General features: G+C 41.6%; 1 protein-coding gene across 9 annotated transcripts in view; it reads left to right on the top strand.

The window, feature by feature from the left end:
• Positions 1-16834, top strand: part of POT1 (protection of telomeres 1) — a 159405-nt gene that overhangs the window by 119603 nt on the left and 22968 nt on the right. For all 9 annotated transcript variants that reach the window (XM_030549168.1, XM_030549170.1, XM_030549169.1 and 6 more), the window contains 3 exons: positions 9267-9430; positions 10208-10296; positions 15850-15891. In XM_030549168.1, the coding sequence (XP_030405028.1) occupies positions 9267-9430; positions 10208-10296; positions 15850-15891 (295 nt within the window). The remainder of the gene's footprint in view (positions 1-9266; positions 9431-10207; positions 10297-15849; positions 15892-16834) is intronic.

Below are 16834 nucleotides of genomic sequence, written 5' to 3'. Positions count from 1 at the left end.
GTTCCCTTCAAGAATTGTTGAAGTTGGACTATCGCCCAAATTGTCAGTCGTTGAATGGGCTTGTCCAAGTGCCTCTGGCAATTCCTCATTCTTTTCAGTGGTGGGCAGTTCAGAATAATGTATGCCAAGGTGTTCCCTTTGCTCATCTCCCTGCCTCCTCTCCCCAAACAAGACCATAAATACTAGTGCTTACACAATAAATTGGGGAGTAAATCTGGGGGAATTGAAGATACAAGGTTTGTGGATGGAGCAGGAAGCATCTTTTTATATCAGCTTCAGGCCATTTACATGCATGCAAGGTATTTTGAGCATCAATCAAGGATGTGGCAATTCACATACTCCCTGACGACAACACTGTGATGTATTATGTGAACAAGCAAGGGGGAGCTCACTCCATCAGCATTGTCAGAAGGTGATGAAATTGTGGAGAGAACATTGAAGAGAACATCACTCCCATAGCCATTTATTTACCAGGGGCCCAGAATTACTTGACCAATCATCTAATCAGGAACTTCTCCCCGAATAATGAATGGTTTCTAAAGATCAATGTGCTGAAGTCCATCTTCAGACAATGAGGCACTCCTACTATAGACCTGCTTGCAATAGAGGACAATAAGAAGGGCTGTCACTTTTTTGCTCTCATGCAGGTCTCAGTCCAGGTTTCCTGACTGACACATTTCATCTGAATTGTGGATCGGTCTTGATGTATGCTTTCCTCCCTAATCCCAATCACTCCTCAGGTCATCCTCAAGCTGAAGATGGATCATGCCAGACTGATTCTCATTACACTAGCTTGGCTGAGACAGTGCTGGTTTTCTGACTTCCTCAGTCTCTCTGTTCATCCACTCTATTCCTCTTCCTTGTTGTACTGCTCTACTGACTCAGATTTTGCATCCAGCACTGCAGTCTGCACCTCACTGCATGGATATTGCATGACTAGATAAGGAGAAAGCATACTGTTCTGCATTTGACAGTTTCTCCTTAATAGTAGAAAGCCCTCTACTAGGGTTACGTATTTAGTTAAGTGAAATTGTTTTTCAACTTGGTCCCTGGCCTGGGGAGTTCAACTGAACAGGCCTGCATTCAGGACATTTTGGAGTACTTATTATCCCTTCAGTCCTCTGGCCTGTCAGTCAGTTCATTGAAAGTCCACTTAGTGGTGATTTTGGCATTTTATCCTCCAGTTCAAGTAAATCAGTTTACACAAACTCCATGGTAGTTGGATTTCTGAAAGGGATCACTCATCAAAATGATTTCTCTGTGGAACCTTAACATTGTGTTGGCTGCTCTCATGGGTCCCCCCTTGGCAACTTGTTTTCTATCTCTCCTATGCCAAAAGGCAATGTGTCTTGTTGCCCTAACTTCCATGAGAAGAGTTAGTGAGCTTCAGGTCCTAACGGCAGACCTTCTGTATACCCAGTTTTTCAAGGACAAAGTGGCCTTGAGACCTCATCTAAAGTTTTTGTCACAATTTCATCTTAACCAGACAATTTGTTTACCTGTTGTTGTTTTTTTTTCCAAACCTCATTCAGATGTTGATGAACAGCATCTTCATTCCTTGGATGTGAGGTGATGCTTAGAATTTTACTTGGAAAGAACTAAGCCAATTTTTCATCTCTTCTTCTCCTTCTTCTTTCTGTTTCATTTGTGGATTACAGAAAGGTCAAACAGTCTCCGCACAGACGATTTTCAGATGGATAACAGCCTGTATTACAATGGCTTGTGGGATAGCTCAGACTTAACTTCCACAGAGGCAAGGGGCCATTTGATAATGTCCCATAGATCACGTTTCTCAGTGATGTTTTGATATTGGACATTTGCGGGGCTGCTACTTGGTCTTCCATAAATACTTTTACCAAGCATTATTCTGTTACAACTGCATCCAGATCAGATGTGAATTTTGGAAAGGCAGTCTTTCAGATGCTCTTTAAGTAGACTCAGAGGCCCACCTCCTTCTGATACTGCTTGTGACTCACCTGAGTGGAATGCAGGTCTGCAACCACTCAAAGAAAAAACCGGTACTTACCTGTACTGTGTCTGTTCTTTGAAATTTGGGTACAGATATGTATTCCATACTCCACCTTTTGTCCCCTCTGCATCAGAGTCTCAATTCTTGACTTTCAGTGCAAAGGAACTGAGAGGGGTCGGCACTTTATATTCCTTGGGGAGGAGATAAGGGGCCAGTGGGTATGACTGCCACCCTTTGAGTACTGCTAGGCTACCTTCTCTGGCTTTGGTGCACAGGGCATGCGCACATCCGAGTGGAATATATGCATGCACCCACATTTTGAAGAACAACAATTTATAGTACTGTAGTAAGGTAAGTAGTCATTTTTTCCCTTGAGTTTAGGGGTTTGTTTTGTTTTTTAAGTTGCTATCTGTTTAGCACTACAAGGCTATGCAACAGCATCCTTATGTTTTGTGTGTATCAACTTTTGAGACTTCTCATACTTCACTCTAAGTCTGATGCAAAGAATTCCATACAAGTAAGATGTATTCTTTCAAAATTACTCATATTTTTCTTTGACCTTGTACCGTTTCTAATTGGCTTCTTTCTGGCTTCCCTGATCTCACTGCAGGATTAATCCTATTTACTCTTGGATTATTCTTATCCTGTTTTTAGTTTGAGTTAATGGTGGGGTTGATGATTTTGTAGGTCATGGGTCTTACAAATGCTTTCATAGCACGGACTACATCTTAATAGGGAGATTATTTCATGAACCAGCTCCTTTCATGTTCATAATTGTATGGACCAGCTTCCCTTTTATTCTTGATACCATTGTACCAGCAATTAAAGCAATTGTTTGTGTGGTGGGAGAAAGTAATATTAGGGTAAGTAATTAATAAGTATGTATTAAACTGTATTTTATTAACTTTTTTAGGTGGAAACAGGGAAGTTCCCACAACAGCAGCAAAGCTCCTAGGATGTGAACAAAATTATGCATGTGAACAGTTGCAGTGGGCCCACTCTCACACTTAAATACTTTGGCATATTGGGGCTCAGGGCAAGAAGGAAAAGGAAAACAAAAGAAGTTCAGAGAAAGGGAGCGTGGCCTTGCCTCTCCCTCAAGTAGAGTTCTATTTTCTTTGGAAGAATCAGATTCTGTGTATAAAACTGTTTTTTTTCTTTTTTCTTATCATCCCAGTATTCTATTGGCCTGGTGTTTAGGCTGATCCCAAGAAAAGAGCAGTTGGCACCAGCCAAAGCTCTACCTCTGCTGCCTAGTACATACTTATCCCTAACTCAACAAGATTAATCACTCAGTCATCACATATCTCAGACTTTCCTCTGCACCTAGTCAGTAAGCCAAAAAAAAGTAAGAATATATTGTTCATTGCTTTTATATATACACACACACATACACTAGGATATATCACATTTATATTAAATTCAGGATAGTGATTAAAAAAAATACAAATTAGATTATTGGGTGACCAAGCCCAAATGACTATAAATGTATCAGATGGAAATTATCCCCATATTTTTAGGGGCTTAGCCTTATCCACTAGACGATTTCTCATTGAAGTTCAGGCTGTTCATTTCACACTTATTCCTACTTTGCTAAGAATTAACCTGTAAAAAGATTTATGCTTAAACTGAGTCTGGGGAAAAGGGAACTGAAACAGCAAAATCTCCAGGTTGCCAATTTGCTTAAGTAGTGACATTTTCCCATTTCTCTCTGGTTGGATTCATGTGTTTAGCGTCTACTGAGCTGCTCCATATGGATAAATTGGAGGCTTATGCAGTCATCTCAGTATACCAATATTTGGAAAGCTGGGGAAAAACAAATACAAGCATTTATCTTTCTAAACACTGTTAGAGGGCTTTTGCTTCACCCTCCCACTTCCCTGGTTCTTGTCATGCAGACAGCAAGCAGCAAAAGAACAGAAGTCCTAAGTGCAGGCAATGCAATGTTTACTGGGGTTAGTTTGCAAGCAAGCATATTCTGAAGCCCTTCACACCAGTCGGACTTATCTCTATACACCTATAGTGTGTTCCCCAGTGTTCCATTCCCAGCACTGACACCGCAGAGCATTTACCCCATGTCCCCCTTCCCAGCTCTGATACTGCAGAGCCTTGCCTGTGTCCCTGTTCCCCGTTCCCTATTCCCTCTTCCTGTTCCCCCCTTAGCAAGTAGGATTCCAATTTCCCTTCCCGCCACCTCCTGTTTGACCCGTTTGTATAGTAATATTCTCAGTTATACCTTAATCAATTATTTTACTGAAAATTTAACCAACCAATCCAAACATATTGTAACATAATTCTCTAGCCAATTATATCTCACTACCCTAATTAACTTACACCTTAGCAAAATTGATTATACAGCAGACAGAAACAATTAGAGAACCAGAGACTCATAGACTTTAATGTCAGAAGGGACCATTACGATCATCTAATCTGACCTCCTGTACAATGCAGGCCACAGAATCTCACCCACCCACTCCTCTAACAAACCCCTAACCTATGTCTGAGTTATTGAAGTCCTCAAATCATGGTTTAAAGACCTCAAATGTGTGGTTCCCTTTTCTGTCCTGCCATTTGGCTTCCTAGTGAGAAATTAACAATAAAAAAGTGGGGGCCAAGAAGATAAAATAATATAGAAATGAGGGTTTCACAGCCATTGATATTAACATTCCTTGCACTGCTGTTATTTTTTACACAACTGTACCCCGATTACACTCTCATCTTGTATAATCAGAGACAATCAAGTTAAGTTCCAATAGAAGAAACTCCTTAAGTTCCTTTAGTGATTTTGATTAACTCGTCCAATAGTCATATAATATAGATCAGAGTATCTAGTACCTGGAGCAGTCCTTTACAGACCATTTCTGTGGGAAAAGGGCCCATTATCCCTCACAATAGCTATAAAGGCTCCTGGGAACAAACACATTGTGGTGATAGTGGGCACCTGACCCCCTTATATAATCTGTTTAACTGCCAGGGTTCCACTCAATGTGACCGTACCAAGTTGCACAGATAATTACATTTACATAACTAGGTTTTCTCATCAAACCAAAAACTTCCTTCTTGTAACACCACAACTGTTACTCTTTAACATCTTCACAACGATTACCTTTTAACTTTTCCACAACTCCCAACCGGTTACTTCCCTCCAAATTCCCCCCAAACTCTGTAGTATTAATTTCTGCAAATATCTACCTTTTACCTTGTGCTGTCTTTACCTTGGGTTTGTTCAAAAAGGCAGTAAAAAAACTTTTATCAACTGGTTATGAATTTCTCAGTTCTCATTTCATTTTAAAAAAGAGAGAGAAGGGGAAAAAAAGCTTACCACTGTTAACATTCTGATGAAACTAATAAAATACTCTCTTAAAATACAAAGACATGAAATCAGATGGAGAAGTCCAACTTTTAAAAAAGAGAGGAAGAGGATTGGAAGAGGTGATGAAAATATAATGTAAACATCTCTGAATCCAAAGCTTTAAGTTGTATGGGATGTTTATACATTTTCAAAGGAGGAAGAGACGGACAGCTTTCAGAAAGGGAGTAGTTTCCACTCCATCGCACCTCCCTAGCAAAAGTGCAGTCTGTTGCTGACTTTCGACACAGTGGTAGAAAGTCTAAGCCAAACAGATAGTATAGAAGTTTGAAAAACACCACACTTCCAATTCATTGATGAAACACATTTGCCCATTATCACTGATTTACTTCAAGACACATTCCAGGAATGAAGGGTAGCAATGTAATTTAGTGACTGATCTGGCCTATAAAAAGACTACTGAAAGATCCAACGTAAACACAACAGTCAGCTGTTTATTTTAAATTCAGCAGATAATTTAAGACTCTGATTAGAACAGTCTCAACTCTAAGCCAGCAGGGAGATTGGAATCTTCCTGCTTTATCATTGGTGTCCAATGGTCCTGCCATGAGGATAGGGGATTGGACTCGATGACCTCTCGAGGTCCCTTCCAGTCCTAGAGTCTGTGGGGGGGGAGGGGGTAATGCACCTGGAATTGAATAAGCACTGATGTACCAAACACCATCCCCAAAACGGGAGGTTTGAGAGTAAACAGTATAGGCAAGCTCTTCATTGTCCAGACTTGGTTCCTTATTAAAAGGAATGATCCCAGAATTTAAAGATAGTTGGCACTTTACCATTTGCTTAGTAAGTTGTTGATAATACCGGTCAGTAATGACAGCTAATGTTCAAATCTCAAATGACCAAGATCGAAAAACAAGTGGTTAGCCTCACAGGAAACTCAGAAGACTATAGAATCTCTAGTCAGAGAATTAATTGAATGTAACCAGTGCATTTCAGGCCATTAGGATATCATAATCAAAAGCTCCAAAGAGACAAAGGAATCTCACAAAACTGGGTGGCGGGGCAGCAAAATGGCAGATGAAATTCAATGTTGAAAAATGCAAAATAATGCACATAGGAAAACATAATCCCCACTATACATATAAAATGATAGGGTCTAAATTAACTGTTAACACTCAAGAAAGAGATTTTTGGAGTTATTGTGGATAATTCTCTGAAAACATCCACTCAATATGCAGCGGCAGTCAAAAACAGCTAACAAAATGTTGAGTCATTAAGAAAGGGATAGATAATAAGACAGAACATATCATATTGCTTCTATATAAATCCATGGTATGCCCACATCTTGAATACTGCGTGCAGATGTGGTTCCTCCATCTCAAAAAAGATATATTGGAATTGGGAAAGGTTCAGAAAAGGGCAACAAAAATGTTTAGAGATATGGAACAGCTTCCATATGAGGATAGACTTTTCAGCTTGGAAGGAGACAACTAAGGAGGGGATATGATTGAGGTCGATAAAATCATGACCGATGTGGGGAAAGTAAATAAGGAAGTGTTATTTACGTCTCATAACACAAGAATTAGGGAGTCACCAAATGAAAGTAATGAGCAGCAGGTTTAAAACAAACAAAAGGCAGTATTTCTTCACACAACACACAGTCAACCTGTGGAACTCTTTGCCAGAGGATGTTGCGAAGGGTTCAAAAAAACCAAACTAGATAAGTTGATGGTGGATAGTCCCTCAATAGAACGGTCAGGGATGCAGATCCCTGCTCTGAAATATCCCTAGCCTCTGTTTGGTAGAAACTGGGATTGAGTAAAATGGAATGGACCATTTGATGATTTCCCTGTTCTATTTATTCCCTCTGAAGCACCTGGAATTGACCACTGTCGGAAGACAGAATACTGAGCTAGATGGACCATTGGTCTGACCCAGTATGGCTCTTTTTATATCTAAGTCTGCTCTGGTTGTCCCAATTTAATTTGAAGAGTGTGATTTTTATTACAATAATTGTATGGTGTTCCTCAATCATCAGTATGCTGAGTAGTGGGAAGTAGTGGATGGTGGTTTGGAAATAAAAATAAGTACTTTTTTTTTTTTTAAGATTTGAATAGCTTTTCTTTCGTCCTTCACAGTGTGCCAGTCAGTTTACCCATCATGCTACTGGAAAAATCATCATCTTTATTCACTGTTCCACTTAACTGTGTGCATATGTGTTGCTCTCTTGAAAACTTGCACTGACTTCTGGTCTTCATCTGCATCAAGCTCAAACTCTTTAACTTCCTCTGCAAAGTTCTATACAGTGTGGCTCCTGACTACATTTCCTTTTCTCCACCTACAACCTGTGTTCTGCCAACTCATCACATTTCGATGCTTTGTTGATATCCTCCTCTCAGAAGCAACTTTTTGCCTTTTGTCACCATTCTCCATATGCCAGGAATGCACACCCAGACACTTTGCACCTTGTAGACTCTTAAATCTGTCTTCAAGACTCATTAATTTCGGTTAGTCCCTCTCTGTCTTGGGACTGGTTCTGTGCTTAGACAATTGCAAATCTCCCATTGATGTTTAAAGGTGCAAGCCATTATCTCCAGTCCCTTCCCTCTTGCTCCCTCAAATTTAAATATTTATCATGTAAGTGAACAAATGCAAAACACTTATTCATACATTTTTATTTTTAAAAAATAATTGTCTATGTGTGTAAGTAACAAAGAATGTCTCCTGAACTGTGACTGCACCCACTGTGATGCAAAACGAATGTGGCTATAAAAATAATGGGCCACACCATTAGTTAATATTAAGCTGCATAAATCCACTGGCTTCATTGGAGTTTTTCCAGTCTACATCTGCTGGGAATCTGGCCCAAAAAGTGCTATGAGTGCGCTTAAGAAATTTCTGCCAGTGTGGGCGATTCTGTGTTTAAACCAGGCAGTCAAAACAGAACTTTTTAATTGTGACCCCTGCTATAGTGAGGTTAATCCAGTGTGAATTTAGAGTCTTCTGTAGTTTACGTATGAGTCAAGTTTCAAAGGTACTTAGAATAAATATAAATCCAGATTATTAAATATTTGCAACTTAAAAGAAGACTGCGTAACTGTCAGCCTATCAACTGAATCCTGGCTGATGATTTTCAACGAGGATTTGGAAAATAGTAAATTATATTCCTAAATCATTAAAATAAGTCAAAGGAAAATGAGCAACATAGTTAACCCCCCCGCCAAATTTGCCTGCCTTATGAAAAAACTGCCATTTATTTTTGTTATAATAAAAAATAATCATTTTGAAAATATGTGAAACACCAGTAAGCCTCTGGGACCTCCTTTGTCTTTGAAGTCATCTTTGTAAATAGATTTAAAATTATTTTTGTAATTTGGCAAGAATGTGTTTTGAGATAACAGAACTGATTCTAAGCAAGGCAAGGAATACTGTACCTACTATTGACCCATGGAGAGGAAGTCTGGCAGCATTAGAAGTAGTGACAAAGGTAGGGAACTGTGAAAAGTATTGGTTCTTTGGTGCCCCAAAGTAGATTATTTGTTCATTGAACAGTAAGATATGGTGGGGCGTGAAATTTATTGCAATAATTTACTCCTAGTGCTGTGGTGGACATGAAGCAAAATACTGAGTGCTATCAAATGAACCATGTGTACATGAAAATTACAACACAGATCTGTCTCTGGAGAGTCTTATTGCAATTATAAAAATGTATTCTGTCCTTCCAGGGAGGAAGTCCTTGGGCTTGTTTGCTTTGTAGCAGCAACTTTGGTTGCTTGGAAAGCAGAATTGATAGACTTTGCAGGAAGCCAGATCCAGGCTTCCTCAACTGATGGGACAGTTGCACACCAGCTTAACACTGAGAGTAAAAGTAAAGTGGAGTAAAAGTAAACAAGGAGGTTTATTCTGAGGATTCATAGGCTTTTTCTAGGAGAAAAGCATGATAATTCTATTCATTTTGTATTATGAAATCATGTGTTTGTTTAGGTTGGAAGCTTTCTGAGAATTTACAGTCTGCATACAAAACAAGCCAGTGCTGAGAACCAGCCCAATGTTTCCTATGTAGAATTTCATCTTCATGGTGGCACCTGTTATGGTCGAGGAATTAGGGTCTTGCCAGAAAATAATCCAGATGTCAAAGAACTAAAAGCGTAAGTTTTGTAAATAATCTTTGAAACTAGTCTGGACGTTTTAAATGCAGTATTTGAAAATTTTAGTTCCAGTAAATATTAAGCTATTTACATTTGTCAGTGCTTTGGGGACTGATTGCATGTAAGCACCTAGCACTTCTTGAGTGGAATGAGGTTGCTGTTTGGCTCTACCACACCATAGAACAGTTTTCAAAAGAGAGTAGGCAAGTGAGGATTAATTTTTCCAAATGAAACTATGAGAGGAGTTTGGATTAACAAATCATAATGATCCAAGTTATGATTTAGCCAAACTAGCAGATGATGTAAACATAATACTCTTTTTAAAAGTGACATGCAGCCTTTTAATGATGAAGGTGCCAATTCAGCAAAATTAAGCATTTGCTTCACTTAAAGCATGTGCTTAGGTCTAATTGAAGTCAGTGAGATTTAAACCCATGCCTAAGGCAAGGCACATCAATAAATACTTTATTGAATTAGGGCCCGTAGGCAAAGAATAGCTAAGGTTCAAGGTCTCAATTTTATATTTCATCAGAGAGTCTGCACTTCCAGCAGCACAGTTCTTTCTTTGTGCTATATAGGATATTGATTCAGAGGGTCTCCCCTACTGCATCTTCAGTAAACATGGATTCTTTTCTGTTTTATCTCCATACAAGAGTTCCTATTGTAGCTGAACATCCTAGCTGGACTCTGTGAATAAAAGGTTCACCTTTTAGATCTATTGAAAACCACAGAAAATGTATATATTTGTATCTTTAAAATTTTGTTCTTTCTTTATAGATTCATGGATTCTGTGAATCTCACAGAGTTTCAAAGTGTGGAGAGCATGTCTTCAATGGAATTGGATGGCATTTTTGGCAATCTATCATGTAAGAGCTATTGGAAATTGATTCACTCCCTTTTGCTACATAAAAATAGTACTGGTCATGTTATATTTAATATTGCTTTAAAGAAGAATTGTATCTCCCAAATACTTTTTTGTTTAAAGAAGACTCCAAGATACATATGGACCTATTAGACCAGAAACCAATATTCACTTATTCTTCTATCTCACAGCAGAAGTTTGTCATGCAAATGAATGTTAAAAACAACCTAGTAAAGAGTTAATTTAAACACATAGGGTAAGATCTTCACTTCACTTTAATGTAGCACTGTTTTCAAACAGCACTGTGTTAAAGCACACTAGAGAACGTTTACTGCGCACCAGCAGGGTGGGTACACCAATTAATGTGCAACTAATGTGCTTCAGAAAGCACATGCCCATAGCGCATTACCCCACTGTGTACAAGCCCTTAACAGGAAGCATGTTCATGAAAATCAGAATGCTGGTTTAAGGAAACTCATATCAAAATTAAGGTAAGGTCTCTACCTAAGAAAGAGGCTACCCTGTGCCTATGATGACACATAGGAATAGTAGCAAAATAATCACTCCCTCTGTTTTGAAGAACTAAGATTCTAGAATCTGTTTTCCTTTCTGGGCATTTCACAATTGTTACTTCCATTTTGTTCTACATACGTTACCTGCATAAATCTCCCAATCATCAAAAAGACAATAGACCCTTATGAGCTAATGTTTAAGGGAATGATGCTGTGGTTTTTAGAAATTCAGTACATACTTTTTTATTTTTTAAAAAGTTTGTAATTTGAGGGAGAAGTTTGCAGCTGCTATTGGATTTATACTTAATATACCTTCTTCGAGTGATTGCTCATGTGTATTCCACAGTAGGTGTGTGTGCTCGCCATGTGCAATGGTGCTGGAAGTTTTTCCTTTAGCAGTACCAGTACTGGGGGAGCACCGCTGCGACCCCTGGAGTGGTGCTCTATATCACAGTATAAGGGGAGCTGCACGCTCCCCCCACCCTCAGTTCCTTCTTGCCACCAGTAAAGGTGGTTGGAACTTCATGTTCCAGCTCTGCTGCAGCCTTCTAATTGACCTTAATGGTACCATTGCTAGAGTTACTAGTTTCAGTTGTTAGAGTGGGCTCGGGGCATGCCCCGGGCCCCAGGTTTCAAGTCGTGTGACTCCTGTCGCTAAGGAGTGATCTGCATGCTGAGTGTCTCCGCTGTTTGGGTGAAATTCACGTGAGAGAATGCTGCAAGATCTGCAGATCATTCAAGCCGTGGACTAAGAAGGAGAGGGACATCAGGCTTCGAGCACTCCTTATGGATTCGACGCTGGCCCCAACTCCAGCGTGCTGAGTGGACTCGGCGCCCGGCACATCGTCGGTGTGCAGCAGGCCCCCTCCACTAGCCGGCACTGCTCCCTCTCCAAGAAGCAAGGGAAGGGCTCCATCTCACAGCGGCACCAAGAGAAGGAAAGGGGAGAGGCTGGTTCCGCATCGGGCAGCCCTCAGTCTCCCCCTCGGGCCCAAAACCTCCGACTCGTGCTGAGCAGAGCAGCCTGGCGCCATCTGCACGCACGTCTCCTGCGGTCAGGATGCCATCAACACCGGAGGCTCTGCAAGCTGCACGGGACATTCTGAGCCTACCGGTACCCAGGGTGCTGCCGCTGACGGGACTTCGGTCCCACAGCAAGCAGCCACTGGGTACTCGTCAGTCCCCCCTAGCGTGGCACAGCTCTCATTTCGAGGACCACTCCCTGCCTCACAGGACACACAGTGGCTGGTCAACTTGCAGTTCATGCTCACCCTTGATGCCAACCAGGCTAATCGGTTCACCACCTGGGCAGGAGTCTTGAGGACCCTCCATGCCATGCAGTGAGGGGCGCAGGCACCAGAGACGCTCCTCCTTGTGACACAGTTTCCGTAGCCAGTCCCGACACAATCGACGTCAATGCTCCAACACTGCCAGATGTTACACATGGGGCTCCCCTCATGATTCTCTGGTACCGAAGCACCAAAGCTCACAGCGCCGAGGAGAGTACTAGAGCAGCACTTCTGATGGGTACCAGTTCTCGACGTTGAGGATCCGGTCCTGCAGAAGATGGCATAACAAGCACCGCCACTCCTACGGGACCACGCTCAATGGTGGCCTCAGCACCCAGCCCCCCACCTCTGGACTGCGCGGCTGCGCCGGACCAACCAGCACCACCAGGCCCTCAGCTTGGGAAGTGGCAAGAGGCCCTGTGGCAGGGATAGTGGTGCCAATGGGCACCGTGGCTCCCTCAGCCTCCCCATCTCGGCCGAGGAGCAGATCGGCAGGCCATGAGTTGGCAGCTCGATACCTGGATTCCGACCTGGGGGTTGATCGCCCAGTACCCACGGAGGCCCACAGCTCCGGGCTGGCTCTCACCGACGTCGGAGGACACCAAAACAATACCCCCACCCTCTACCCCGCAGGAAGATTTTAAGGCACATCAAGACCTGCTAAAGTGGGTGGCGTCCAATCTCCAGCTGCAGGCCGAGGAGATGGAGGGCCCATCCAACTCCCTTGTTAATGTACTGTCTTCCTTGGCACCGGGCTGTGTGGTGCTACCCCTCCACCAGGGGGTGGCCAGCATCTCCTCCACTCCCGCCTCCTTGGCCCCGATCTCCAGGAAGGCTGAGAGGAAGTACTTCATGCCGGCCCAGGACCATGAGTACCTCTATTCCCACTCAGCACTTAACTCGCTAGTGGTGGAATTGTTAAACCATCGAGAGCAACAGGGACAGTCCATGCCCACCCCCAAGAACAAAGATGCCAGAAGACTGGACTCCTTCAGTAGGAAATTTTTATTCCTGTGCGAGTTTCCAACTCAAGGTGGCCAATCATCAGGCCTTGCTGAGCCGCTATGATTTCAATCTATGGGAGTCCCTGCCAAAGTTCAAACCTCTCCTCCCAGAGTGGGACAGAAAGGACTTGAAGGCTTTGATGGATTAGAAGGTGGTGGCAGCCAAAGCGGCCCTTCAGGCAGTGTCAGACACGGCCGACATGGCAGCCCGTTCGATGACATCCATGATATCTATGCACAGCGTATCGTGGCTCCTCCTGTCCGGGCTATCGGCGGAGGCCCAGTCCCCCATGCAGGACCTACCGTTCGATGGGAAGGCTCTGTTCGCAGATCAGACGGATGTCAGGCTGCACGGGATGAAAAATTCCCATACCACTCTGCAAACCTTGGGCCTCTACGTCCCTCCAGCTAAGGACAAGGCCAAACCGCAGCCGTTGGCTCAGTCTGGAAGAAAAGAGGCCGAGAGACCAGAAGTGCCGGTCTCAGCGGCAGTCCCACTCTGCCCCGCAGCCAGGGCCCTCTAAGGGCAAAAGGCAGGGAAAAAGGCGGTTTTGACTATTTGCAGGGGGCACTGGGGCAGTTGCCAGGGAAACCCTCCTTTTTAATAAAGTTTGTGTTCTGCAACCGTTTGTCTGCCTTCTGCAGGGCGTGGTCCTGTATAACTTTGGACCAATGGGTCCTCAGCACCATTTCCAGGGGCTACACATTGCAGTTCAGATCACCCCTGCCCAACCTAGAGCAGTAGGTGGAGCGACTACTACACCTGGGGGCGGTGGAAAGGTTCCTGTAGAATTCCAGGGCAAAAGGCAGCCTGTCTCCACCCAGTGTCTTTCAAGCTGGATTACCTCGTGCATACACATGTGCTATGATCTGGCAGGGGTTCCCCCGCCTCCAGGCTTCAGGGCGCACTCAACTAGGACTCAGCCCTCATCGGCTGCCTATGTAGCTCATGTCCCTATCGTGGACATCTGTAGGACAGCCATTTGGGCCTCAGCTCACAGGTTTACTTCGTATTATGCGATCGTCTCACAAACTAGGGATGACGCTGGGTTCGGCAGGGCGGCACTGTGTCCTGGGAACTCATAAATCCTACTCACCTGCAATACATACAGCTTGGAATCACCTACTGTGGAATACACATGAGCAATCACTCGAAGAAAAAGACGAGTTACCTGTTCCAGAACTGGTGTTCTTCGAGATGTGTTGCTCATGTCCATTCCGCATCCTGCCCTCCTTCCCCTCTGTCGGAGTTGTCCAGCAAGAGGGAACTAAGGGTGGGGGGAGCGCACAGCTCCCCTTATAGCACGATATAGAGGCACCACTCCAGGAGTCGCAGCGGTGCTCCCCCAGTACAGGTACTGCTAAAGGACAAACTTCTGGCACTGGTGCACATGGCGAGCACACATACCTATTGTGGAATAGACATGAGCAACACAGCTCAAAGAACACCAGTTACAGAACAGGTAACTGTCTTTTTTCCAATAGTTATCTCTTTTATATTAATTCTCTTTTATGTAGAATTGAATCCTGTAGAACTGCATCTATTTAGGAGACCCTTACTGCTCTTAGATTCCACTGTGGTGACCACCACATAGACAGAACCTCAGAATTGCTACAAGACTAAGAAAAAAGGTGTTGGGTTTGTTTTCAAGCAAATTAGCTGTTAGCTGTCAGATTATGAAGTTATAGACCTCTGAACTTTTGATGCGGTCAGGAACAATCAGAATAGTGAATAAATTACTTCTAGAACTCAGTCTACCAGGCAGTAGAAGTTAATGTCCAGAGCTGTTGATCAGGATAAAAGCATGTTTCAGTGTCCTTGAGCTTAACAGAAATCTATGTCTGTGAAAGGTAGCAGATATCCTATAGTGTATAGAATCTAATTATCGAGATGTTTACTGTAATACTGTTCTTTGTTAACAAATATAGAAAACAAGGTTTGGGTAAAAATAAAAATGCAGCTCAGATGTGATGAGTAACGAGGGTTGTACTAACATGCACTGTGTGTGGGTCTACACATGTAAACATAAATCTAAGATAAATATTATTATATTTGAATAAAGATACCTGCACCTGATGAAGCCTTTTACTGTTAGTCTCTTCTCCCATACAGTTTGAGCAAAACCTGAAGGACACAGAGATAATGAAAAGCAAGTCTTGCTCAAACAGAATGGATGATCATATGAATGTGCCACTTAAAGTGTTTTAAACCATGAAAGGTGCTTTACAATAGATTTATACCTGCATCTGACAATGCCTCTTACCATAAGAGGGTCCACTATAGTTGAGAAATTTCTACTTTTTTAGTTGTGAAAATCTCTCTCCTATCTACATTGTAAGTGGTAATGGCATCCCCTAATCATTCAAAAATCCATCTGCTTTGGATCCCTGACTTACACCTTGTGTTTTGTTTTTATTTTATTTTTCATAGATGTTTTGTTTGTCCACTAACTAGACCAAATATGGTCCAATGGGATGCCATTGTCTCTTATAATGTAGATAAGAGAGAGATTTTCACAACTAAAAAAAATAGAAATTTCTCAACTACAAATGACATCAAGACAAATATAAATGAAGTTTTATGTAGAGAAGCAAGTTTTCATAAGTGATTACTTTTTTCCTATTAACTGAAACGCAGCATTTATCTATAACTCAAAATTAATAACAATTGTACAATGTTAAGCAGTTAGTAGCAATGTCATACTCAATTAACACAACTATTTTTCCTCGAAAATATGTCATTTCTTAACAGACCAGTCATATTCACAGAGATGCCAGCAGTTATCTGTCACAGGTAGGAAATATTTTTTATACCAAGGTAATAGACTTCTTATAAATAGTCTTGGAAGGATTAGAAGTTTATCTGTAAATTTCAGTAAATTTCAATATCAATGTGATGAAAAAAATATTTCCATTGATGATGATCAAAATTTACAGATGTTCCAAATAACAAAAATGCTGCTAGAGAACTTACTGGGGTTTAATTTAAGGATATTTGCTTTGTATATTTTGACATGTGATATTGACAATTTGTGTTTTAGTGGTTAGAAAACTTTAACATTTTGAATCATTGCTGTCTGATCCCTCGCATTTGTCGGACCCCCCCCATCCCCATAATTTCCCATATATGAGAAAATTTTAAATGATTAAAAAATAGAAAAAGCTTAAAATAAAAATAGATATTCATCAAAATTATAAGAAAATAAAAATTGAATTCTGCTAAGCCTACTTTTAAATAACAAGGATGGATGTTGAGATATTAGCATACAAAACTGTTGAAGTAATTGTAATTGTCTAATTTCTATTATGAATGTGTTTTTTTTAAGGAAAATATGCATTTAGATAAAGCCACACAACAAATTGGGCAGTTATGTCTATGGGATGCCAATATGTTCATCCTTGTGCTTTCATCCTCTCAATTGGAAGTATCTTGTTTCAGTCACCTTTGTTGAAATATCCTATTCCGTTTGTTTCATTGTATTGGAACATTTTTAAATGGGAAGAAGTTATGACATTTCAAAAATTATTCTTATTAAAATATGTGGGATTTTTCGCTACTTGAATTCTTTTCACCTATGGTTAAATCACTGCAGACTTTGGAGACGTCTTATGTCTTAAATGCCAAAGGAACCATTTGAAACACTTGTAAAGTGGAGACTGCAGCCACAGATACATTACTTAAAAGTTCTGTCTGCTCAGCTAATACCTGTTCCTGCCACTTTTTTCATAAAAATAGA

Source organism: Gopherus evgoodei, chromosome 1, assembly GCF_007399415.2.
Source record: "Gopherus evgoodei ecotype Sinaloan lineage chromosome 1, rGopEvg1_v1.p, whole genome shotgun sequence".
Taxonomy (NCBI): domain Eukaryota; kingdom Metazoa; phylum Chordata; order Testudines; family Testudinidae; genus Gopherus; species Gopherus evgoodei.
Note: the sequence above shows the minus strand (reverse complement) of the source record. Positions and strands in the feature narration are given on the sequence as shown.